The sequence below is a fragment of the Manis pentadactyla genome, chromosome 15, assembly GCF_030020395.1.
Source record: "Manis pentadactyla isolate mManPen7 chromosome 15, mManPen7.hap1, whole genome shotgun sequence".
NCBI lineage: Eukaryota > Metazoa > Chordata > Mammalia > Pholidota > Manidae > Manis > Manis pentadactyla.
The window spans coordinates 54,984,377-55,009,360 of NC_080033.1; the positions used below are offsets into that span (position 1 = coordinate 54,984,377).

At 55.1% G+C, this 24,984-nt stretch overlaps 2 protein-coding genes across 15 annotated transcripts in view; one reads left to right on the forward strand and one right to left on the reverse strand.

Moving 5' to 3' along the window:
• On the reverse strand, positions 1–14,906 carry FHOD1 (formin homology 2 domain containing 1). Of its 2 annotated transcripts, XM_036897809.2 has the most exons (24): positions 14,706–14,906; positions 7,927–8,033; positions 7,497–7,561; positions 7,104–7,171; positions 6,928–7,033; positions 6,757–6,851; positions 6,373–6,484; positions 6,197–6,291; positions 5,937–6,080; positions 5,675–5,820; positions 5,381–5,596; positions 5,242–5,265; positions 4,806–4,859; positions 3,745–3,860; positions 3,061–3,659; positions 2,605–2,760; positions 2,226–2,408; positions 2,017–2,136; positions 1,780–1,941; positions 1,169–1,359; positions 886–1,078; positions 646–808; positions 370–570; positions 1–292 (listed from the first exon to the last, which is right to left on the reverse strand). In XM_036897809.2, the coding sequence occupies exons 1-24, from the start codon at positions 14,904–14,906 to the stop codon at positions 210–212; spliced, it is 3,600 nt and encodes a 1,199-aa protein (XP_036753704.2). In that variant the 3' UTR covers positions 1–209. The 2 variants fall into 2 exon arrangements, with proteins under 2 accessions (XP_036753704.2, XP_036753705.2); XM_036897810.2 differs by lacking the exons at positions 4,806–4,859; positions 5,242–5,265.
• Positions 14,790–24,984, forward strand: part of SLC9A5 (solute carrier family 9 member A5) — a 20,644-nt gene continuing 10,449 nt past the window's right edge. For 9 of the 13 annotated variants that reach the window (XR_008993919.1, XR_005027236.2, XM_036897819.2 and 6 more), the window contains exons 1-10: positions 14,790–16,737; positions 19,527–19,829; positions 21,354–21,517; positions 21,707–21,785; positions 22,095–22,272; positions 22,838–23,058; positions 23,259–23,461; positions 23,678–23,767; positions 23,865–23,935; positions 24,699–24,828. Coding sequence is in view for 11 of the 13 variants with exons in the window: in XM_036897819.2 (XP_036753714.1) it covers positions 16,545–16,737; positions 19,527–19,829; positions 21,354–21,517; positions 21,707–21,785; positions 22,095–22,272; positions 22,838–23,058; positions 23,259–23,461; positions 23,678–23,767; positions 23,865–23,935; positions 24,699–24,828 (1,632 nt within the window). In the remaining 2 variants the exon portion in view is untranslated. The other 4 variants (XM_057492626.1, XM_057492627.1, XM_057492628.1 and 1 more) reach the window with 4 other exon arrangements.

A 24,984-nucleotide genomic window follows, 5' to 3' on the forward strand; every position in this document is an offset into this window, starting at 1 on the left:
ACTTTATTAGGCTACATGCATTTGGGGAACTCACACATGCACACACACACAGACGCGCACATAGCTAATACTGTTCAAGGCACTAGCCACCAAATACAGAGTGGCCCAAGAGTTTAGAAGAGACCCAGATTCTGCTCTGGGCCCTCTTCGCTCTATAGTCTCTTGCACTGCAGGCCAGAGCCCAGATAAGTGTCCTGGAGGCAGCACCTTCAGACTTCCAGGCCAGGACCCTTGCTTAGTCCCAGTGCCTGCACCAGGTCTTCTCCAAGCCCACTCTTCAATGTCCTTCTCACTGCAAGGACCAAGCAGGATTAGAGGGGGCTGATGGAGTTAAGGTGGGCAGTGGGTGGGTGGGTGAGGAGTACTCACAAGACTTGCGGTTGCCACGGGAACGCTTGCGCTCCCGAGCAGCTAAGGCACGAGGACTGCTCTTGGTCACTGATTGTACCAGCAGGTCCATGATCTCATCTGAAGTGTCACTGGCTAAACTGGAGCCCTGGGGTTCTTCTGAGGGTGCCATGGAGGGCCCCATGGCTGAGGGCATGACTGGGGAGCTGCTCTGGACCATGCCTGAGGGAGGCCAGATAGGGAGGTTAGGCTAAGGTGGCCCCAAATTCCACTGCCCCCAGGGGCCAGAGGTCCCACCTCTGCTGCGGCGGCCATGTGTGGTGTTCTCACGCTTGGTGGTCAGTAGACTCTTCATGCTGGCATGACTATCAGCATCACCTGGGCCTGGCCCACTGCCCACAGCCACCGGGACAGTTGGGTTGCTGGTGGCCTCCCCAGCCACACCTGAGAACTTCTCTGTCTGGAGAGGGGGGAGGGGTGAGCTGGGGTCAGGGAAGAAGACCACGGGAGGCAGTGAGGACGTGGAGGGACACCCACCTCGGTGATCATGCGTCCCCGGGTCTTGTTGCGCTCACGGTATGTGGCCCGCTTCTGCTGCTGCTGCAACACGCGCTCCCGGCAGGTGCGATACTCCAGTGCAAACTCCCGCAGTGTGTGGCAGAACCGCGTGACACGCACTTCCCGAGCCGCCTGTGCTGTATACCCCAGGTACAGCAGGAAGGCGTGGAACCTAGGCAGGTTGGGTAAGGAGGTGTGGTGAGGCCTGCTTGGGCTTGAGGGATGGCGGTGGAAATCTTGCCTTTCTGGCCCGTGTCCCCACCTGTTGCAGATACGGCGGTGCACTACCCGCAGCATGGCGACTCGGCGGGCACACTGGGCCAGGAAGTGGGTAAGGCGGGCTCTCAGAGCTGGAGTCAGCTCATGTTTAGTCAAGCTCCGCAGACTCTCCTCAGCTGCCCAGCTGCGGTGCTCCAGCTGCCCCAGGTTCTCAGTCAGCTGCTCAAAGTCCACCTTGAAAAGTAGGGGGTACACATGTCCCCCTGCCAGGAAGGCACCACCTGAGGCTGCCTCTGTACCAGGCTCACTAGCCTGGGCCGTAGGGACACAGCTGAGATCTGGCCTCTGCCCTCCCAAAGCTCACAGTCTAATGCAAGAGGAAGACAAATTCATTTGATAGGGGAACACTGAAAGTTTCTTGGGGGAAGTGGCGGCTAAACTGAGACCCAAAGACCAAGTGGTATAGCCAGGCCAAAAGAGGAGAGGGTGTTCCTGGGCAGAGGACACACAGCTCACATGAACCCCTGTAGCTGAGTGAGCCCTGGCACAGCAGCCCAAATAGGGAGAAGCACCCGGCCAGTGGAAGAAGCACTCTTTCACTGTCATTCTCTCACACAGTCGCTAGTCTTAGTCAAGCCTCTGGCTGGTGCTAACCTTGGCACAACGTGTCAGGGCAGGGATTTCAGAGTAGAGGTCAGAGGAATCAGGCTGGGTCTGGAGCACCAAGGAGCAAAGATGATGCAGCAGTGACTGCCGGCGCACCGTGTCCTTCACCTCTGACACCTTCTCCAGGTAGCTCAGTTCAAAGCCGCTGCTCTGAAAGGACCCCATCTGAGCCTGGGCCTGTCTGGCTCCAGGGCCCTGGTCCCCAACCCTGGTGCTTTCACTCACCTGGGAACCGTTGAGGAAGTTGCCCACAGCTAGCAGGGTGGCCAGGATACAGCGGAAGGTGACATTTTGCACCAGCTGTTCCATGCCCATTTTCAGGTCAAACAGCGGCTCTGCAATTTCCTGGTGTGGGAGATCAGGGACTCTCAGATTATACAGTCATCATATACTCACCTGCCCCCATTTCCTGTCCCACCCCATAACCCAGGTACCCGTTCCATGCTGTCGTAGTCCAGCTTGAAGGCCCAGAGTTGTAGGCGGGCAGCCAGGCCCCCAATGGAGACAAGAGTCATCAGGAAATTCTCAGCTGGGCCCAGGGGTATGTCAGGATTGGCCAGCTGGGCCTCCTCGATCTTCTGCCGCTCCTCTTCCGTGGGCATCATGGTCAGTAGCTTCTGAGGATGCAGCCACCACCCCACAGAGTTTCCTCAGTGCTGGCCTGAGGCCTCAGGCGTTGGTTTTGACTCCTCCCTAGGTCATCTGGGGGATCCCCAGGGTCTGGGGGCTGCTCTGCAGAAATGCCAAGCCCATGCCCACCACTGGAGGAACAGGAAATGCCCACTGACCAAAAGAGAGGGCCCGACCTCCCACCTCAATGCCATCCTTGCTGACAGCAAACTCATCAAAGTTGAGCAGGGCAGCCTTAATGACGTGCACAGGTGGCAGTGTGGTTAGGCCAATGTTGATGGCGTTGCTGCGCTTGGGGTCCAGCACTGTGGTCATTGTCCGACGGCCCTCACCAGCTTTCTTTGAGGTTGGGAGAAGGGCAATGTAAGTTTGGTAGAGGGACTAGCTGGAGCAACAGTCTGAGGGCCCTCTAAATGGCCAAGTGGGGTCACTCCATGACTCGGGTTCTGGGACGTGTAAGGCCTTGGTAGATTATAGTTAGGGCTCTGCTGACCCTTGTTGAGAGACCTCAGACAAGTCCCTACACCTTTCTGTGCCTATTTCTCCAACTGGGAAATGAATGGCCATTCCCAGCAGTTCAGAGCTGAGCTCTGATTCCCTCCCTCTCCACTGAGTTTGCCTTGCAGAGATGGGGTTTACCTTGGAAGGCAGCACGTCCTTAGCACGGGACTCAAACAGGTGTTCCAGCCGATCTGTGTCTACTGAGACAGGCTCCAGTGAGGCCCACAGGGTGGGGGAGGGCCCAAAGTGGCTCCTAGAGCCTCCATGGCCCCCAGCCAGCTTCAGCTCCCGCCAGAAGAGTTTTACTGTCTTCTTCTTGGTGGGGAGAGCTAGGCCATCAGGTGCTGAGGGAGGAAGAGGGACAGCCAGGGGTGGAGGGAGTGGGAATGAGCCTTTCATGGGTGGGGGAGGTGGGGGTGGAGGAGGTGGACTGCCAGTGAGCAGAGGCAGTGGGGGTGGTGGGGGTGGGACCCCTTTCCCAGCCTCCACAGACTCCATGTTCAGTATGTCCTGGTCTTCATCCTCCCCCAGATCTGAGAAGTCCAGGTCTCCAATGCAGAGCTTGGGTACACGGATAGGGATCTCCCAAGGCTCAGCCTTGGGGCTTGGTGGGGCCAGTGGTTCCTTGAGCTCTGGCTCAAGGCTCTGCTGGGCCCGGAGCAGAACTTTGGGGGCAGGGCTTTGGGGTGTTCTGGGTGCAGGGGATGGTTCTGGGGAGCCCCACAGTTCCTGGGTGTCTAGAAAAAGGGAAGCAGCTGTCAGCATCATGCCCTCTGGAGCAACAGAGCAACATGGGTGGATTCTGGCCACCCACCTACTCACCTAGGTGCCCATCAGTCTCATCGGGCTTGGCCCCAGCCAACGTTTCTGCCCGGCCCTGGGCCAGCGCAGCCTGTTTCTCTGTTTCTGCTGCTGCCACATTCTCCAGGAACCGGGCTCTGGGGGCAGGCACTAATTAGTGAGGATGTCAGACTCTTCAGCCCAGGTTGGTGCACATGCCTTGCTGGGCCCCTGGGCATTGCCCCCAATTGCAGGCACACACAAACACACAGGGAACAGTCCATGCGCTGAGCAGACCCAGGACCTGCCCCCAAAGGCCAGCCCCTGTTCAGTGCTCCACATATGGAGAGAGTCATTGCCAACCCAGCATTCCCAGGTCAATGTATGGGGAGAAGTTCTACTTAACATCTAACTTGTAACCTTGCCACTGTTCATGATCATTGTCCTGACTGTGGATAAAATCCCTTAGGGCAGAAGAAGGGGATAGCTGTCCCAGTGGGCACACCAGGGGACAACTGGGACAACTGTATGCCTCCCTTGGCTTGTCTGGCAGGTTCTGATAACTATATTCTGTGCCCAGAAAAGGGTCTGGTAAACACACTCATGTTTAAGAGTATCATGCTCCCCCAACTGAGCTAGCCAGGTGGCCAAAATAGGCACTCAGTTAATGTTAAAGTAATGTATGTGATCCATTGTCTCTTTTTTAGCCCCTTCAGCCTCTGTTGGGCCTCAGTCCCTGCCATTCCCTCAGCCCTAGGTTGCTTCTCTACCTGCCCCCCCACCACATAGCACGCTAGATCCCCTCCCTGCCCTGTTCTTGGGCTGAGGACATGGGAGAATGGGCTCCAGGTTGGGAGTCTGCCTTCTCATCTCTGGATAAAGCTGTTAAGGTGTCACTGTTGAAGCATAGGGACCACTATGACCCCTGTGAACTGCTTCCCGGTGCTTAGTGATTGGGTAACCAGGGAGGCTTAAGTCTGGGAAAGGACAAGTTTGAGAGTCCCTAGCTCTGGCTGCATGAGGCACATGGAACCCCCGCTGGGAGAAGCAATGCTGAAGCCCTGAGCACATGGCAGGCCTGGCAGTCTGGCCTCTGTACTTACTCCTGCCTGGCCTGCCCAGTAGGGGACTGGGGGACAGGTGGGCTCTCAGAGGCCCTGGGTTGGGGGGACGAGAGGAAGAGATGGTAACTGTGGTGCCTGCCTCACCACAGAGCCCAGTTGTTCACACCCACACATAGCTAGGCAGTGCTATCGGGTTCCTTCCCAGCCCAGTCGGATGGGGAGTGGGTGAGGGAGGCACGACATGAGGAAACCGGAAGTAGAGGGGAGACTGACATGAAGCAGGGCAGGGTGCAGTAAGAGACAAAGCCAGCAGAATAGGAGAACTGGAGACAATGACAGAGAAACAAAGGCAGAAGTGGGTAGGGAGAAAGATGACAAGTGTCAAAGACAGAGGAATGCCAGAAGGAGGTGAAGAGCAGCCACAGGAGGAGGAGGTCCAGTCAGAGCTGAACCCCGGCCCCCAGCAGTCACTTACCAAACAGGAGCAGTTTGGTGAAGTCTGAAAGAGAGAAAGCATGCGTTTGGGCAGAGGAGGCAGAGGGCCCTTGAAGGGGCACAGAGCAAGGGACAGTTGGAGAGAGGGCTCCGGGGGTGGCTTCTGTCTCCCTACTTACTTGTAGATGCTCCTCTCGCAGGAGCTGTCAGCTGAGGGCCCCACGGACATGGTCGGAAAGAGGTTCACAGAGGTACGGAGGCCAGAGGAAGGTTCCACGGAGCTGGAGGCGGGGCCAGTTAGTGGGGCGGGGCCACTGGAGGAGGTGGAGACCATCGGTAGGGCAGGGCCCCGGAGGCTGGAGGTGGAGCCTGCTGGCGAGGCAGGGCCTGCGGAGCTGGAGGCGGGGTCTGTCAGCAGGCAGCGTTGGTCCTGGCCAACCCACTCCTCCCCAGCTGTTACGAAGAGTTCTTACCCAGGTTCCAGGGGGCGCCCAGGGCAGCCCCCACCTTCTAGAGATCTGCGGCTCCTTTTGCCTTCCTCTGAAGATGGCTTTCGGCGCTCCCGCCTCCCACCAGCAGCAGCTTCCTCGATGTCTCCATCCTCCAACCGCAGGGTGTTCTAGTGGATATGGGTTCAGATGTGAGCAGCTGAGGCCCACGTAGGTGGGGTGGGGCTCTGGGGAACTGCCTTCCTCCTCCCATCTCTGCCAGTCGCGCCCTGGTGGCCCAGCCCACCTCGTAGAGCACAAGTTGTGTGCGCAGGTCGACATCAGTGCCCGCGGTGCTCAAGTGGCGTTGGACCAGAGCCTCCATACCTTGCTGCTCTAGTGCATCGGTCACGTCGTAGAAGGAGTCCTGGTCGGGGAGTGCTGCCAGAGTCTAGAGGGTGGGCATAGGAAGGTAAGGCAAAGGCTGATGGGGAGCAGAAGTCAGGAGCCTAAAAGTCCTAGTACTGGCACCTGGTTACCTGCCTCGGCTGCCCCAAACACACAAACCTTGTTGATGAGGGTGACTGTGTACACCAACAACTCAGGGTCAGCACCATTCTTCTCCTCCAGGATGGACACTAGATTGGCCCATGGGAGAGAGCCTGCCGTACAGAAAGGAACAGTCATGGGACAGGTAGGAGAGAGGGCTCTGAGAGGTGGGGGAGGAAGGGACAGTGTCTGACCGTTGGCGCTGGCCACAGAGTTGACAGCTTGGATGAACAGTGGCGCATTGTTTTCAGAGTATTCCACAAACACCAGCAGAAGCTTCAGGGCTGTCTTCACCACCAAGCGGGACTGGGGAGAGAGGTCACCTATGAGCAGAGCTTGGGCCAGACCTGTGGCAGCTTCTTGTGGGGAGGGGGAAGGACTTCTGGGGCTGGCCCCAGAAAGGAGAATCTAGGCAGAAAGATCCTGGCTTCAGGCCGGGAGCCAGGCTAGGAGTTGAAGTGCTTTCTAGGCTTATGGGAGCCTCAAATTCCCTCTATTCCAGTCTACTCTGCAGAAGAGGAAACAGGCCCAGAGAGAGGCAGTGGGAAAAGGGCGCATGGCTGCACAGGGCCACTTACCAGGCTGGCACACAGTGTGTACAGCCACTGCACAGTCTCACTGTGGGCCACCACCCCCAGCATCCCATCCACAAAAAGCATCAGCTGGCCTAGTGCTGGGGACACAGGGATAAGAAGAGGTCAGTAAAGGGTCATTGAAGGCAGGGGTCATCGGGAAGGGATGAGGCTAACCTCGGAGGATGTAGCTCTGGTAGTTGTGGTCCACAGCAGCACCCACATGGATTAAGCAGCTGAGACCCTCTGAGTGCACAAACTCAGGCACCAGGTCCTTGTCCTCCTAGGGCCAGCATGGGGGAGTTGATGGGAGCTCAGGCTGGATGTCCACCCCCAGCCCACCTTGGCCTTACCTGGAAGATCTGCTTCAGTGAGAAGAGGGATCTACGGAGCTCAGGGCCACTGGAGCCATATAACTTTTCTGCAAGGGGAAGGTGGGCATGCAAACCTCAGCAGAACACAGACATCCTCTTCTACTGGGACACACCTACAACCCCCCACTAAAGAATATTCTAATACCCTCAAACCCCACACCTCCTCATTCCCTGACTCTGGGTAACCCCATCACAGTCTAGCTGTGGCCTCAGCCCTGGCTCTGGAAGGAGAGGTCAGGATAGGAACAGGGAGGGGTCACACATCCTGTTTCCCATGTGCCCTGTCCACTGACCAGCACAGTGGCCTGCAAGAAACTAGCCATCTGGGCTGGAGAGGGGTGCTGCTGGACACTGATGCCTTTTCACACTCACCCAAGATGGCATTGACTCTCACGGAGAGCTGGGTCCGCAGAATCAGTGTAGGCTTCCGCCCTTTGCTGGAATCAAGCAGCCTAGTCAGCAGCTCCCAGCCCATCCCTAAAGGTCCCTACCCCCACACCAAGGCAGCTAAAGACCTCTCCACAAGCCAACCCTGGCACAGCTCCTTCCTCCCCAGCTGTTCCTCCAAGCCTAAGCGTTGGCCAGACAGGAGAGTCTATGCATACACAGATATTTCAGGTATGCGGGAGAGCTCCCCCACTCCCATCCCAGGCAGTAGGTAACATTGGCCAGGCCTTGGGATTCCTCAGCACAGCCATGGCCCAGGCTAGAGATCAGGTGTCTTGGCTGCTGACACCTGAGCTAGCGCCAGTGGGGGCAAGGTGGGGGCCAGCCTTGCCTTCCTGGTCCCACCAGCTCTGACCTGATCTCTTCATAGAAGCCCTCCAGCATCTCCCGCTGTTCTTCCAGGGACAGCTCTGGGTCCAGGTAGTATCCAGAGGGAGATACTTGCAGGGCACAGTCCTCTAGCTGGGGACAAAGGGAATAACTGTCAGGGCTGGGAAGAAGGTGGCAGGGGTATGTATGGAGTCCCCATGACCTCCTACCTCCCACTTGGTTCTGACAGAGAGTCATACCAAAAGGGTCTGCATAGCAGTCATGCATTCCTTCAGCAGTCATTTCTCATGTGTCTACTATGTGCGAAGCCCATCTGTCTTAGGTGCCAGGCTTGCTTGCCTTTATTGTATGTGCTATGTCTTTTTTTGGCTAACACCTAACCATTCTGTAGGTTTCAGACTAGATAATGCTTTTTGGGAAAGCCTTCTTGGACTCTTCTAATGCTAAGTAACCCACTCCACTCTGCATGCACCCCCCTCTGAGGGGGTACACACAGCATTCCAATATCCTAGACACTAGTCTCCTTCCCCACTAACCATGTGTTCTCTGGGTTCAGGCACCATGTCTGGCTTGCCCCATGCTATATCTGCAGAGCCTAGTATAGCATTAGACACATAGTAAATGATCACTGAATGTTTCTTAAGCTAATGGACAAGAGTAATGAAAGGGAATGGAGAGAAGATAGGAGGAAGTGCCTACCTTCGAGGAAGTTCACAGCCCTGTGGGTGATAAGCTGCAGCCACAAAGCATTCAAGCCCAGGGAGAAAGTGTTAAGAATGCTGAGAGGTGCAAGCACAGCTAGAGTGGGCAGGGGACTCCCTGAATTAAGACAGTGAGGAGCAGGGGCTAATTCATAGGCTTCCAGTCCCTTCGGGTTTCAGGGTCTTTGCCCTGCTCCCAAGTGGGATACATGATTCTACCCTGACCTCAGAGGCCTCTAAGGAGCCTAGTAAAAACCAGAGTTTAGGGCCTGACTCAGGCCACAGTGGGTCCCTGAAACCTGCATTGTAACAAGAAGACACATGGCTCCATCCATGTGTCTGCTTCCTGTATTTCACTTCCCCAGCTCCCAGCCGGACTCCTGTCTACTACCATGACACTTGGTCCCTTGAGAAGTGCCTGTAAAAAAGCCTAGTGAGGTGACTCTGGAGAGTGTAAGGATTTTGCCTCTTCCAGACACCTCCCCCATAGCCCAGTGACAGAATGCAGAGCTCAGTAAAGTCCCCTTGATCTGAGTGGCCCTGCTCCTTGAGATGCCATGGCCCAGGAAGAGCCCACCTCTGGAGAGGCAGGGTGTCTTCTGGTCTCCATCTCACTGGGAAAGTCAACCCCAACATTTGTCCTGCTGTTCTGTCAGCCCTGCCTTGCTCTGGACTCAGCCCAAGGACTTCCAGCTGCCCTTGGTGCCCTGGATGGAAAGGAAGTCCAGCTGTTGCCCCTACCCCTGCTTCTGCTTAGCACCCCTGCTCATGCCTGAGAGCCTGACCCTGCTCCTTCCTGACAATTCAGTCTGTGAGGCCCTTGGGTGAACCCTCCCCGCCTCCACCCCACGCCTGGGACATGGGACATAGGACAAACACTCCAGCCTGTTCTCTATCCCACTTCCTGCCTGGCTGCCTGCCCTCCCCTGAGCGCCTTGGGCGGGCCTGGCCTCTCCTCTCTCCCTGGGAGCAGAGTCATCTTCTCCAAGGCCTACTGGGAACAGGCCTGAGATGGGGCAGCAAGACCCTGGGGCTGGGGTACTTTCTCCAGGGCCAGCTCAACTGAAGGCAGCCCACACTCCTTCTGATCCCTCTTTCAGCACTGTGACACAGCAGCCTATCCACCCCACCCCCATCCAGGCACAGCTGCATCTTCTTGGACTACTGGGGGATTCTGGGACTCTAGAGACATATCTACCCTGGAGCCACAAAGCCCCTCAGGGATCCCTCAAATCACACACATAGAATAGCTCTTTCATTCAAACATTCACAAACCAGGCTGGTTTTAGGTGCTGAGGACATAGCAGGGAATAAGACATTGCCTCTGCCTTCCCTGCCTTCCAGCCCAGTGGAGGAGGCAGGCAGGCTTGACTCAGAAAAGGCCACAAATGTAGGAACACAACTGCCACAGGAGCTAAGAAAGGAAACGGGCAGAGTACTGTAAAGGTAAACACTAGAGAGGTGATCAGATTACACCTGGTAACTGCTTCCACACCCAGGTCAGGTATATATATGCTCACTAGCCATGTAGAGACCTAAAAAGCATACCCACAGAAAGCTCAGGTTGAGCACACTCTCCTCTCCTCCTACATGCATGCTTGCGTGCTCTAATCTTAAGAGAACAGAGAAGAGCTCTCTCCTTCCAGGATACCTGGGATGCCTGTATCCATTTGGGACAGGGTCCTGAAAACAAAATGCTCCTGAGACTAGGGCTAATCTTCTCAGATAGGCAGATTTAACCCCTTTCCCTCTGTTCCGTTAGCAATGACTTCCCTAGCCACTTCACTTGTTTATCTTGCCAGGGCCCTATTTCTGCGAAGGCAATCCAGAGGTAACAGCCAGCCTAAAGCCTCCAGGATGGTGTCCCCCACCCCCACTGAATATCCGGGTGGAGATGGTGGGCTAGGGTCAGGCAAGCAGCAGAAAGCTGAGACTTCCTGCTGGCTGGGTGGTACTTGTTTCCTCACACTCCTAGTCCCTTCCAGGGGTCACCCTTCTGAAAGCCAAACCTCTGGGCCTTGTTTCTCACACCCTGGGGTTGGGCCAGGCTAGAGTAAGTCCAAACCCTGGTCCTTGCTGATGGTGGTGCTTAGGGTCAGCACAGGGTCAGTGTGGGCCCACGTCCATGACTCCCTCCTGGCTCTTGTCCTCTGCACTTCTCTGGTGTCAAGTCCCTCCCTCATTCTTCCCAAACTCAACCCCTCACGTCAGCCTCCAGCCCACTTTTCTCTCGATTATCTGGGCTCAGGGTTTTCTGGCAGCCCAAACTAGCTCCTTACATATGATTTTAGAGGCAGGGCCAAGGTCAGGGAACCACGGTATCTACTCCCCCAAATTTTTCTAACAGTGTAATCAGGTGAGAATAAACATGCCAGGGGCAGGGTACAGAAAGATGGAGAAGAGCAAAATTATATGCCAAAGGACTGTGGTTTTAGGAAATAATTTGTTCACTGTCTTTTTCTCCTTTCCTATAAAAATAAGACTGTGTGCTCTGATGACCCTTCCTGTTATCTTGGGTATCCAGCTAGACCATGACTTCCTGGATGAGATGACAGGAATGGGCATTGAGGAGGGAAACCCACATTTGTTATGCCTCCTCTGTGTTACACACAGGGCTGCCTAGATCATTGGATTCTCCTGATAATCCTTTTACAGGTGAGGAAACCAAGACTCAGAAATTCAGTGAATGTGCCTCAGGCTGATTGGATTCCGTCCAATCAGAAATGGAACCAGAGCTAACTGACCTAGATCTTGGGACCTTTGGAAGTGCTCCAGGGAATCCTGGAGGAGAGGTGAAATGAAGGCTGGGGCCTGTAGGGTTGCCAAAGGCTGGAGCCCGCCCCCTCAGTTTTCTGGACTCTGCAAATACCCCAAACTGGTCCTCCCAGTTCCAGCAAGGGAATATGAATGAACATACTCATCATATGCACTGGGGTAACAGTGTCTACTTCTGTCAGGCTGTAGCCCAGGCTCCCTAGCTCAGAATGACCAGCAAGCTGGACATGCCAGCCGCAGGGAATACTGGGAGGAGGCCATGACACATGACCACATTTCAATCTTCCACAGTCTCCCATCCATACCAGGGGATCTCAGTTCATCACCAGAGCACCCCATCTTATGCTTAAGAATCCTCTAGGACCCCTCCAGTTGATTCCTATCCCAGCAGGTCAGGTTCACACTTTAGCCCCCTTGCTACAACTGCTCCTGAGGGGTAAACTGAGGCTGGAGTAGAGAGGGGAGAAGATCAGGGAACATTCCGGGACAGTGCCACCCTTGTCCTATTTTAATCTTTAGCCACAGCTGGGGAACAAAGTTACTGGTAATGGACAGATTTCTAGGACTATTTCTGCCTAGGAGGAGAAGGCTCCTCTGGTCCTGTCATCAGGGTCAGAGCAGCACCCATGTCCCTCTGCCCAGAACCCAAGGAGAAATCAGTGCTATCCCAGATGTGGCAGGGCCTTGTGGGTATTAGGGAGGGGCTCCTGAGGCACTCCGCAGAGGGCAAAGGGTAGCAGGGAGGGCGGGACTGGGCAGCTGTGACTAAAGAAATGATATGCAAGGCCAGAGGACCAGGTTCTCCCCTGGGGCAGGGGTAGGTCTCTGGGTTGGGAGAGGCTCTCCCACAGAGGGAAGACAGATACTCCTGAGTTCACCTGGGGACACCAGGCATAGCCCAAGGCACTGCAGGACCCTACCCCCAACCCCCAAAGGCCGGGAGATGAGTCAGAGGCTGTGGCTGGGAGCTTCCTCCTAGACTGGGAGGAAATGAGCAAGGCCTTCAGAGCTGAAAACTCTGAACTGTTTAAAAAGGAAGCCACCAGGGGAACTCTAGAGGCTAGGCCTAGCCCAATGGAGTATGTGGGGTGGAGCCCCAGAGAGAAAGTAGGCTGGGCCTTTGTACATTCCCAGGGAGTGGGCAGAAGCTATAGGGATGGGGTCAGTATCAGAGTGGGAAGGCAATTGCTTGGCTGTGTTCTGTTCCCCTGCTGGACAACCTCACAGAAGATGAAGCAGTGAGTAGAGTGAATATTCTGCTCTACAGCCTGGGATGGGGACATCTGGATTTGTGGGCCACCTCACTCCTCTAGAGAGCTATTGAGGCAGGCCTGAGTCATGTCTGTGCCTCTGGGGCACCCACTTATAGAACTAGGGGAGGAACCAGTTGTTGACATTTCCTGCAAGGAGGGGCCCTGCTCCCCCTCAGCTCTCATGTCCCTTCCCCTACCCTGTTCTCAGCCCTTGTTCCTCCAGCCTTCTATTCTGGGGCTGTGGTCACAGTTTATATTTGGGATGAGCACATCACAGAGCATCTGACCATTCTTAAGCAGAGCTGCCAGCTCCAGGGAGTCCTGGCTCCAGGCATCGTGGTAATACAGCATACCCAACCTCTATATTCTGTCTATGAGGGATAATAGCAGTTCTCAGGTACACCAGGTGGGACATCCTGAAAGTGGGGAGACCAGGAAGGACTAAGTTGGGAGGATTTAATACATTCTCTATCTGAACTCAGTAGTGTCCTCAGCTAGGGAGCAGGGAACAGAGAGCAGAGCACCTGGTGGGGTAGGGAGATGAGTTTCTAAATGAGGAGGAAAGGTAAGGGGTGGCTCTGAGCTACTTTCCTAAGATAAACTCCCAAACCTGTCCCTAACTGGGAAGAGAGGTGTCAGGGCTAAGTCCTGTCCTGGAGTGGAGGGTGGGAGGAATGCTATGTTCTCTGTAGTGCTCCAGACTTGCTTCAGCACCAGGACTTCAGGAGGCTAGAGACAAGAGCCTGGCCTCAGTTCAGCAAACCTCTCTCTCCCTAGTGGCAATTCTGAATGGAAGGTGGCCTTGGGCTGGGCGCTTCTTCCAGGCCCACTTCAGTCTGCCCCTTTGAACAGGACAGGACAAGGGGAGGCTGCATCAAAACTCTAGTGGGCAGTGTGCTGCAACCTTCAAGCCGTGGCCTTGAAGTCCGGGTTCTGCCCAGACACGCGCCACTCCCCTAGCCAATAGTCTTACCACTTCTCCCGTGCTGGGAGGCGGGGCTCGACGGCAGCGCGAGGAATGCAGGCTGGGGGCCGGACGCCCAGGGCACATTCCAGGGGAGACCCCGGGCCCGGGGGGCAAGTTTGCGCAACTCGGCGCCCAGCTCAGGCTGGGGGCAAGGGAGGGTACCCCACCTCTTTCCTCTTCACCACTCAGTACGGACTGGCTGACGGGGAACTCCCGGAGGTGGTAGTGCGCCACCCAGAGTACTGGCCTGGAAACCCAGCCTGCCGGAAAAGGCTGCCTGCAGGGGGCTGAACACCGCGAGCAGGATGGGAGGTAGAGCTGGCTGTCTGGAAAAGGGCCTCTCCCGGCACTGTGCTCAAGTCGGCTCCGGGGCGCAGGCAAACTAGGGCAGGCCGGCGGTTTAAAATTAGCCCGGCCCGCCCCCTCCCTGCCAGCCGCGGGCCCGCGGCAGCGAGAGTACAGGATGGTGGGGGCGGTGACTCAAAGGGCTTTTCCACCAGTGCAGCCTCCCGCGCTCCGCGTGTCCCGGGTCGGGCAGCTCTCGGAGACTCCCCTCACCCGGTAAAGTCTCTTCTCCGTCGGCATTCCCAACCCCGCCCCCACCCTCCTTCAGGGGCAACACTCTATCCAACAGGACCCAGTCCAGCGTCCAGACATGACTAGAAACTTTTGCCAACTCTGGATGCCCTCCTGGTTCCGTCACTCCATGTGGTCCCGCCCCCACTTTACCTGAAGCAGGTGGAAGCTGGCCCCTCCCCAGCTCCGCCTCCTGGGTCCGCTACCATCCAAACATCTGCCGTCACCCTATCTAGAGCAGTTACCCAGGCAGGCAGGCAACCAGTGGACCCCGAACACCTCGCTAAGTGGGCCTCAGAGGGGCACCCAGGGTGGTGCAGACCACAAACTCCCATCTGTCTTCTTAAGCTTCTCCTCAACTTGAGAGGCGTCTCCCGCAAGCGGGACAGCGAGGACCTTGGGTCCCCAGCCCAAGACTTCTCCGGAGGGGCGCTCCCACTCCAGCTTCTCCCCGAGGGGCACCTCCCAAAGGCTTTCATGGCGTCCATCCCGAACCTTCGATCGCCCCCACCCTTTCTCCGGCCCCGCTCACCTTGAGCGGCGCCCCCAGCAGGCGGTGCAGTGCAGGTATCTGCGTGCCCAGGGGAAGCACCCCGTCCAGGCTGCAGGTGGGGGCCCGGCGCGGCTCCGGGAAGTTGGCACATGCGAAGGGGTCGGTGTCCTCCAGGTACTGCACCCGCACGGTCACCACTGATACCGGCTCCCCGTACCCCCGGTTTTCCCCGCCCGCCATGGTTCTACTGCTGGCTCACGCCGCGCGCCTCGCGCCACGGGCGAATCCTGGCCCAGCCACTGTTCCTACTCAACTAGCTCTGTAGTCTGGGCCGGACCGGACGCCGCTAAAGATGGGCGGAGCCAGACGAAGGCGGGGCCGAGGCAGGGGTGGAGCCCAGAGTAGTCCCCTAAGACGCGTGGGGGCGCCGGAGGCGGGGCTAGCTACCAGCCACTCAGAGGGTGAGATAGAGATCCCGTTAGTTCCCTGGCTGGGCGGGCGGGAAAACCCAGCTCGCGCCCGGCCTTCCAGAGCGCGCAGGGGGGCGAGGAGGCTTTCTTTGGGCTTGGGGACCAGGAGGCTGCGCTCTCTTTGAGGAATTGTTGGGGCAGGTAGGACGGAAATTTCGTCAGATGGTGACCGGCCAGATCTCCCTCAGTTTGGGGACGAGACAGTCCTAATTCCTTTTTGAGGGATGAAGTGGATAGGATTCCCTCATCTGGGGAAAGAAGGGAGATGGGTCCCTTTGAGGCAAGAAGTGAAAATAGATTCCACTCAGTTTGAAGGAAAAGGTGGGATCATTTCCCTTTAGTTGAAGAGGAGGGAAGGGTGCCCCTCAGTTCTGGGGAAAGGTTGAGATAACTCAGTTTGAGAGGAGTAGAGCATGTTTCCCTCAGTTTTGAGGAAGAAGTGGGATGGGTTGCCTCTCAGCTTGAGTGTAAAGTGGAGATGTTCTACCACAGTTTGGGGCGAGATAAGCCGAATGTCCCTCAGATTTGTGAAAAGAAGGTTAGGGGAATCCCTCCTAGTTTGAAGGGAATTGATAGGCTGGGTTTTCTATAGTTTAGGGAAAGAAGAGAACGTTCTTTTTAGTTTCATGGAAAAGGTGAGAAGAGTTCTCTGTACTTAGAGGGAAAGGGAGGCCCAGTGCCCCTTGGTTTGGGGAGTGAAGAGGAGCAGCCTCCTTCTCAGCCTGGGATGAGCTGGGCCCAGTCTGTGCCTTGGTGTTTCTGGGGACTTTGAGGACAGAGTTGTCCATCACGGCTTTCTGGGAGCGCCCAGTGCGCGTGCGCAGCTCTGGTCTAGGCTGGGGCCCTAAGGGGGTCCTAAGCTCGCGAGGACGCCAGCGCACTGCCCCCTGTGGTCTGCACGGGTTGGCGCCGGGGCCTGTGGCGTGGGTAGCACGGGCCGGCTGCTCACTGCGAGGCGGCATTTGCGGTGGACGAAACGCGCCCCTCCTTCCTGGGCCCCGCCTCCGGCAGACCCCTACCCTTCCGAGGGCCTGCTGCCACCTCCGGCTGGTTGGACGCGGCGGTGCCCCTGGAGGGCTGTGGCCGCTCACAGCTCTGAAACAGGGTCGGGGGAGATTTGGGGAATGTATTGGGGAGCGGACTCCAAAGAATAGGTTACGGGACTTGGGGGAGGGCTGCATTCGGGAATTTCCAGAGCTGAGACTGTTTTAGTAGGGAGGAGCGGGGGTCCAGAGCACCGACGACTCGGGCAGGGTCTCGGAGTCCGGACCTGGCTTGGGGGTATCGGAGCCGCGATTGGGGGGAGCGGGCCCCACGTGCCTGTGACGCGGGGGCGGCTGGTAGGCGCGGCGGCGACACGGGGTTGGCGGCGGTGAGGTGCGGGGAGGGCGGCTAGGCAGGAGACAGGATGCTGCGCGCCGCACTACCGCTGCTTGGGCTGCCCCTGGCGGGGGCGGTAGCCACCAAAAAGCCCACCCAGGAACCGGAGTCGCCGGGCGAGTCTCCTCCAGGGTTGACGCTCTTCCGCTGGCAGTGGCACGAAGTGGAGGCACCCTACCTGGTAGCCCTGTGGATCCTGGTGGCCAGCCTCGCCAAAATCGGTGAGTGCATGTGTGCGAGCGCCAGGTCGGAGGTTGGCAGCGTACCCGCCCCCAACCCCTAAAACCCAGATCTGGGCCGGTGTCTTACACAGTGCCCGGTCTTAGGTTCCGATTGCAAAAATCCGGGCTCTCACACAATTCCTGAGCCGCCTCTTGAGGATCTCTCCCGTTCTCCGCGTGGGAGATGTGAGGATTTGCTTCCTCTCGGGGCTACCCCAGCTCTCTCCAGCCCCATCCCTACTCTCTGACCTCTCGGCTCCCCCCTTCCCCTTGGAGTAAACCCTTCCTTAGGTCTGGCCTCTTCTCCACCAATCCCCAGCCTCCCAGTAATGTCTGTCGGAGGCAAGGAAGCGCCGGGGCATTGAGGGGTTGGTGTTCTCCAACAAACCCAGGGATCCTGGTCTTGAGGAAGCAGTCATCCCTGGAGACCACGTCCAAGTGTCCACCCTCTTGGGATAATAAACTACAATTATTCCTCTAGTCCCCCCGCCCTGCTCCCCTAAAGATGCCCCCTTCTTGCGCCTAGCTGTGAAATACCCTCCACCCCTGCTCAGGTCTACATTCTTCCCACTTCAGGTTATAAGAAACTTCCATTTATTGGGTCCTCACCATGTGCTGCGTGCACTAGATGCTTTCATACATCAGATCTCCTTCAGTCTGCACAACGCTGATGGTTGTGCTTCAGACTCCTTTCCTTGAATAGGCTGCTTTTCCTTGGCTCTACCCCTTTCTTTCCACTTTTGAGCAGCCAGTGGCCCCTTCTCCCAGCCCAGCAGACACCCTCCTCCCTCTCCCCTTTGGGCAGGTTCTGCTGTGGGGGTGACTAATTATAGCTGAGTGTTGCTACTCACTCCCTATCTATCCTGGCACAGCCTGTACTCCAATCTACCAATACAATCTTCCTGTAGGAATCACACAGCCTAGAATTTGCCCCCTCCTCCCCCAGGGACACAGCTGGGGGAAGGAAAGGGAGCTGGGCAAGAACAGAAGAACTCTCCACTCTGCTGTAGGAACCTATTAATAATAGAAAATGGGGCTTAAAATGCCATCAGGGAGCCTAATTCTGCCAGAGAATGGTTTTTTTGATAGGTTTTAGATTGCAGTGCGGGGGTTGATGCATGCTCTGGAGTTGAAGATGGAATAGAGTCTCTGAGGGAGAGGAAATGGGGACCAAAGATAGGGATGTGTGTGGAGAGATCCATGATTGAACTTACTTTAGAGCCTGGCAGCAATGAGAGCAAGGTGGGAGGAGCCTCAATTTGGAAGCCAAGAATTGGGTCTGCTGAGAAGTCTGTGAGTTGTAGGCAAGTTCCTGTCTTATCTAGGGGTTATAACAATGATTGTAGTTTCCCCCATAAATCATAGTGCTTTTCCTAGCTTGGATGAAGAGGTAGCAGAAGAGAGCTTCTTCCTCATCAGGCCCCCCCACCCTTACAAATCCTTGGAAAGGAGGGGAGAGATAGGTAGAATGTTCATGGATACCTCCCCCTGGCTTCATTGCTAGGAGATGTTTCCCTCCTTTTATTCAACAAGTATTTATGTAGACCCCATTATGTGCTAGATACTGTCCTAGGCCCTTCTGTACAGTTTTCAAAGGGCACTGTCTTGGCGTTGGGTCTCACACAGGGTAACAAGGAAGCCTTCCCCTCTACCCAGCACTCCAGGGATTGCATGGTCTCAGGACTCAAAAGAAAGTCAAAATAGTTTATTTTAGGGGGCAAAGACAGGAGTGGCAATCGTGCTAAAAATCCTTTTCATACCCCCTCTTCTTTTCCTAGGGACAAATCTGATATTTTTCTCCCCAAAGTTATTTTTAACATGTAACATTGAGAACCCATTATGTGTCTGATATCCTGCTAAGCACATTCATACTCCATCATTTTATCTTCACCCTGTGTGATGGGTATTTTTCCCATATTACAGGAGAAGAAATTGAAGGTTAGTTAGGTAAATTAAATAATTTGTCTGTGATCACACAATTAGGAAGTGACAGAGCCAGAACTGGAGATCTTCAGACTGCTAAACCTGATGCTTTTTAAATGATCGAGTTCTTAGTGAGACTATGTAATGAAAAGTACATTGGGCTAGGAGGTCTACAGTGCTCCTAAGAGGTATAATATGCGTTGTGGTCTAGTTAGGGAGGCAAGGCACAATAATATAATGATAGATACCACTTACTGAGTGCTTACTGTATAGCACTGGGCTAAATACTTTTAGGTAGATTATTTTTAAACCTCACAATGATCCTATGCAATCATTACTGTCTTTATTTCCATTTTGCTGATGAGAACAAAGTCAGAGGGGTTAAGTTTTTGCTCTGAGGTCACAGAACTAGAAAGTAAATACAGCAGCTAGGCTTTGAACCTAGGCAGCCTGACTCCAGAAGCCCTGATTTTTACAACTATGTTTTACAGAAAAATATACCAAGTATCATTTGGTAAGGTTCAAATAATAGCTATAGATAAGGGAGATCAGAGAAAGGTGAGGTTCCCTGAAGAGAATAGAGAGGAAGGGACACTTCTGGAAATGGAAAAAGCAAGCAAAGGCCTTGGTTTTTGGTTACCCTGACAAGAGCACCAATAAACAGACAACTTTGGAGAGTCTGTAGCCCTGGAGGCTGTAGGTTCTAGCAGTCCTGCATTTCTTTTCTTCTTTGGTCCCAGGGTCAGGGGTCCTGACCTTGGCTACCCTTCTAAGACTGGGAAGTTATAGGCCAAAGTGTGTGTGTGTGTCCATGTGTGTCCCATAAGCTGATACCTTCTGCCCTCTTTCCTCTTCTTGCATTGTAGTGTTTCACTTGTCTCGGAAGGTGACGTCTCTGGTCCCTGAGAGCTGCCTGCTGATTTTGCTGGGACTCGTTCTGGGGGGCATTGTCTTGGCTGTGGCCAAAAAAGCTGAGTACCAACTGGAGCCAGGCACATTCTTCCTCTTCTTGCTGCCTCCTATCGTGCTGGACTCAGGTTATTTCATGCCTAGTCGATTGTTCTTTGACAACTTGGGTGCCATCCTCACCTATGCCGTGGTGGGCACACTCTGGAATGCCTTCACAACTGGCGCTGCCCTCTGGGGCCTGCAGCAGGCTGGACTTGTGGGTGAGTGACCCCGAAACCTGGGCTGGCAGAGAGAGGCTTTGCCAGACTCATTACCCAACTCCCTTCTCCTGCAGCTCTCGAGTTCCCAGGTCAGTGAGAGCCATGCTCTGAAAGTTCTGATTTGGGTCCCTACCACCTGGTGTGCAAGGCACTACTCCAGATGGGTCATCAGCCTTCATTTAGGTCTCTGCCAGTTGAGTCTGGGCTCCTGAAGCATGGCAGCTGAGCAGGGCCTTGCTCCCCACTGTGTGTTGGCTGCCAAGGCCTGTGTTACTACTCTGCTGCCTCCTACCTTGTTACCACACTGCCACTTGCCAGCCCTTCTGCCCTAATGTGCAACTTACCATTCCCATGAGGATCTACTGTCCTGGCTCTGCCCAGGCCACATTAGGGTGGCTTTCTGTTTTTATTGTTTTTAAAAATATATGTTATACATCCACAGAATGGAAGACAGTACACTGGGTGTTCCCTCTACTGATCCTATTGCTCTTCATAGCAACCCTGTTAGGGTATAATTTGTCCCATTTAATTTAATTGATGAAGAAATACAGGCCCATCTGCTCATTTGATGTCATGTCCTAGGTTAGCAGGATGCTCCATTTTACTGAGGCTCTTTGCCTTTAGGCTGCCCTGTCCTGCTCCCTTCCTCCCTATTTCCTGCCCCCTAAAACTATTCAGCCCTGAATGTTAATCATTCAAACTCTTCCAAGGTACAAGAGGAGGTCTGCAGTTTCCACCTGGAGACTCCAACCTGGTTTTCCTAATGGGTTGGTGAACTCATTGGGGCAGGAAAGGAAAGGAGTACATCAGACCACAATTATAACAGTATCCTACAGAATCCTAATAATAGGTAATATCTGCTGAGCACTAACTATGTGTTAGGCACTGGCCAAATAAAGACATTTTTGAGGTAGATACTCTTATTATTCTGAACACATACATGAAGAAACGGGCTCACAGAGATTTATGACATGTTCAAGTCCTCCCTGTGGTGGGTGCTCTTCATACTATATTCAGCCCTCATAGGTTCTCAGTCCCTCCCACTCCTGCTAAGAATTGTGTCACATCCCTTAGGCTGAGAACTACAGGTTTGGGAGAGAACTACAGGTGTGTGTTCTCCCTAATACAGCCAGTCAGCCTCCGATATTCACCTCCTAGTGGTGGTTGTTACTGTTGATGTTCCTGTAGTTTCTATGGCCAGTGCCGCCTGAGCTTATAGGTTACATAGAGCTTTCTTAGCCATCTCTTGGGTTGATATTTGCAGCAATTTTGTGAGGTAGGCAGATGGGGATGCATGATTTAAGAGAAGTCATGTGACAATGACAGTACCAACACCACAAATCTGGTAAGTAGTAAAGCCAGGCCTTAGGCTCAAGCCCTTGACCTTTAGGTGGACGCCCTATCCCAAGTCCTTTCTGGGCATCCTTGTTATAACAGTGTAAGTGGAGCTGGGCTTGTCCCCTGGTATGCTGTAGAAGGCCCAGTACCTGACCAATTATACTGTCCCCATCTATCTCTCCGAAGCCCCTAGAGTGCAGGCTGCCTTGCTGGACTTCCTGCTGTTTGGGAGCCTCATCTCAGCAGTGGACCCCGTGGCTGTGCTGGCCGTCTTTGAGGAGGTGCACGTCAACGAGACTCTCTTCATCATTGTCTTTGGCGAGTCCCTGCTCAATGATGCGGTCACTGTGGTGAGAGTGCTCAGCTGGCCGCCATTCCCTGACCCCAGGCTGCTGTTCTTTGACTAGTTGGGTGTGTGAGCAGGCTCAGACCCTTTCCCTAGGGCCCTGAGGAAGAAATATGGTCTCAGCTTTCACCCTCTCCCAGCAGTCCCAGGGGCTGCCTTTCCCCTCACTCCTGACTCTCCTCTTCTCACTTAGGTGCTGTACAAGGTCTGCAATTCCTTTGTGGAGATGGGCTCTGCCAAGGTGCGGGCCACTGACTACCTGAAAGGAGTCGGTCAGTATTTCCCCCCTCTCAGCTGGCTTTGGGGGTCTGCCTTCCCTGGGTTGCTGAATCCCCCACCCCACCCCTGCTGCATCAGGACAGAGGAGGCTGCACAGGTTCCTCATTCCCTTCCCTCCCCTAAGGAGAAATGGGGCCCTGAGAACCTGAGAAGAAGGGGCTTTCCTGGCACCCTTGGCTCTGGGATCCTGACCCCCAGGGAGTGTGGTGGACATCATCCTCCACTCCCTGCCAGGCAGCAGTCTTGTCAGCCCGGGTAGGGTCCGGGCCAGGGGTCATGCTGACAACCCACTCCTCCCCCAGCCTCCCTGTTTGTGGTCAGTCTGGGCGGGGCAGCCGTGGGCTTAGTCTTTGCCTTCCTCCTGGCCCTGACCACACGCTTCACCAAGCGGGTCCGCATCATCGAGCCGCTGCTGGTCTTCCTCCTCGCCTACGCAGCCTACCTCACTGCTGAAATGGCCTCGCTCTCCGCCATTCTTGCGTGAGTCCTGGGGGCCTTGCAGGCAGGCACCTGGGAGGGGGCACTGGAGATGTTTGCCCCTAACATGGATAGAAGCAGGACCCTGAAGAGACAATAGGTTTCCCTGAGCCCTTGTGGCTGTGGGAGCTTCAAACTCCCCTGAGAAGATAGTGAAATTTCAGGAAATGTTCCAAGATCTGCCTCTTCAACTGTCCTGGGCACCCCAGAACCCAATCTTCCTCTGCCTGAGTGTCCTCTGGCATGTGGGCTGAGCTGGAAGTGGACTTGAAGGCCTGGTGCCACTGGCTTGGGTGGCCAAAGCACTTCAGAAAATATGCTAGTCAGAGCATGTTTCCCCTACTTTTCCCTCCAGGAGGTACCAAGTAGGGAGCGCGGAGGTTTGGACTCCTATCACAGGACCACCACTAGCTATCATTGGACAGTCTCCATGCCTCTCTGGGCTTCAGCACTGATTGTCTGACATCCTGTAATGGGCAACACCCTCTCCTGCAGCGTGCTGAAACCCCAGAGAGTGTGCCTCATGCGACTCCTCCTCGCTCACCCTCTCTCTTCATTCCTCTCCTAGGGTAACTATGTGTGGTCTAGGCTGTAAGAAGTATGTGGAGGCCAACATCTCCCATAAGTCACGCACAGCTGTCAAATACACAATGAAGACTCTAGCCAGCTGTGCTGAGACCATCATCTTCATGCTGCTTGGGATCTCAGCTGTGGACTCTTCTAAATGGGCCTGGGACTCTGGGCTGGTGCTGGGCACCCTCTTCTTCATCCTGTTCTTCCGAGCCCTCGGTATTGCTGGCACTCTCTGCTTTCCCATTCTCCTTCCTACCCTGACCCCAGCTCATCCCCCATCTGAGTCCACATTCTTGTCAATTTCTAAGCCTCCCCTTGTTGCTCACCCCTCCTGGGCCCCTGTCAGACCTTAGCCCAGATTCTTGGTGCCCTCCACTCCCAGTGCCTTGCTCCCACTGGCCTCCCTCCTGCTGTAGGCGTAGTCTTGCAGACGTGGGTGCTGAATCAGTTCCGGCTGGTCCCTCTGGACAAGATTGACCAGGTGGTGATGTCCTATGGGGGCCTCCGGGGGGCTGTGGCCTTCGCTCTCGTCATCCTCCTGGACAGGACCAAGGTCCCTGCCAAGGACTACTTTGTGGCCACCACTATTGTGGTGGTCTTCTTCACAGTCATTGTGCAGGTGGGAGAGCCCATGAGGCTGGGTAGGAAGAGGGTCTATCAGGTGTGGGGGAGGCTTTGGGACAGGGGCATCTTTTCCTGTTGGTGGTTACAGGGGCCTGACTTCCCAGACCTCGTGTGCAGTGGCATGGGGGTACAGAAGTTGAGGCCTAATTACGGGGAGAGAAAGGCATCAGGGAACTGGATAGGGCAGGGCTCACTTACTACCTGTCTATAGGGCTTGACCATCAAGCCACTGGTTAAGTGGCTGAAGGTGAAGAGGAGTGAGCATCATAAACCCACCCTGAACCAGGAGCTGCATGAGCACGTGGGTACCAGAACCCCATCCCTCCACCTGTGCCTCTCTCCCTTCCCCTATTTTGAGCAGAGTCTTGATCCAGTCCCCCTACCCATCCCCCTTCTAGACTTTTGACCACATTCTGGCTGCAGTGGAGGACGTTGTGGGGCACCATGGCTATCACTACTGGAGGGACAGGTGAGGGAGCTCCCCCATGGCTCCTTCGCTCCCCTGAGGCTCCTTCAGCAGCAGCAGCCTCACCAGCCAGGGCAACATGGGGGATGTGCCACACTTCTGAGAAGGGACACAGCGAGGCTCAGGCTGGGTAATGTCTGCCTGAAGCCCTTCAGTAGCATCCCAGGACTTTCAGAATAAGACAAGGCTCTCCAGTAAGGCCTGTCCAGCCCTGCATGGTCTGGTACCTGCCAGACTCCAGTATCATCATCTCTGCTCTGTCTTTGACTATGTGCCTGATAATTACATGGACCCTGGTTTAGAACCTCAGGACCCACCATGCTCCCCCCACCCCCGACCCCAGCCCCCAGGCACTGGGATCTTTGTACATGTTCTCTCTACTAGAACATTCCCTCGCCTCCCTCTCACCAACTTAACCTCTGTTCATCCTTCACGTTTCACCAAAGGCATCAATCAAGTCCTCAGGGAGGCCTTCCCTGGCCTCTCTGACCAAGACAAATCCCTATCACACTCTATAATTATCTTTCATAGTTCTTGTCATGGTTGCAATTTTACAGTTATTTGTAATAACTTCAATTAATGTCAGGCTTTCCTATAACACTATAAATCTTACAAGGGCAGGGGCTAGCTTCAAGATTCTCCCTGGCTGATGTCCATACCAAGAAGGCCAGGCCAGTGCTCGCAGTGCCCTTGCCTTATCTGAGGAAGGGCCAGCCAGCCAGACCTTGGGGATGGCACTCAGGGCTGGGCCTGGCATCCTCTGTAGGTGGGAACAATTTGATAAGAAGTACCTGAGTCAGCTGCTGATGCGGCGGTCAGCCTACCGCATCCGGGACCAGATCTGGGATGTGTACTATAGACTCAACATCCGGGATGCCATCAGCTTCGTGGACCAGGTGGGCCAGCAGCCAGCAGTGGGTGGGCAGGTGGCCAGCAGAGCAGGCCCGGAAGGGGAGACTAGCAGGCAGACCCTGAGTAGGGAATAGCCTTGTGAAGTGGCTGCTGCAGGAACCAGCCTGGCCTGATGCTGACATTTAGAGTCTGATAGACAA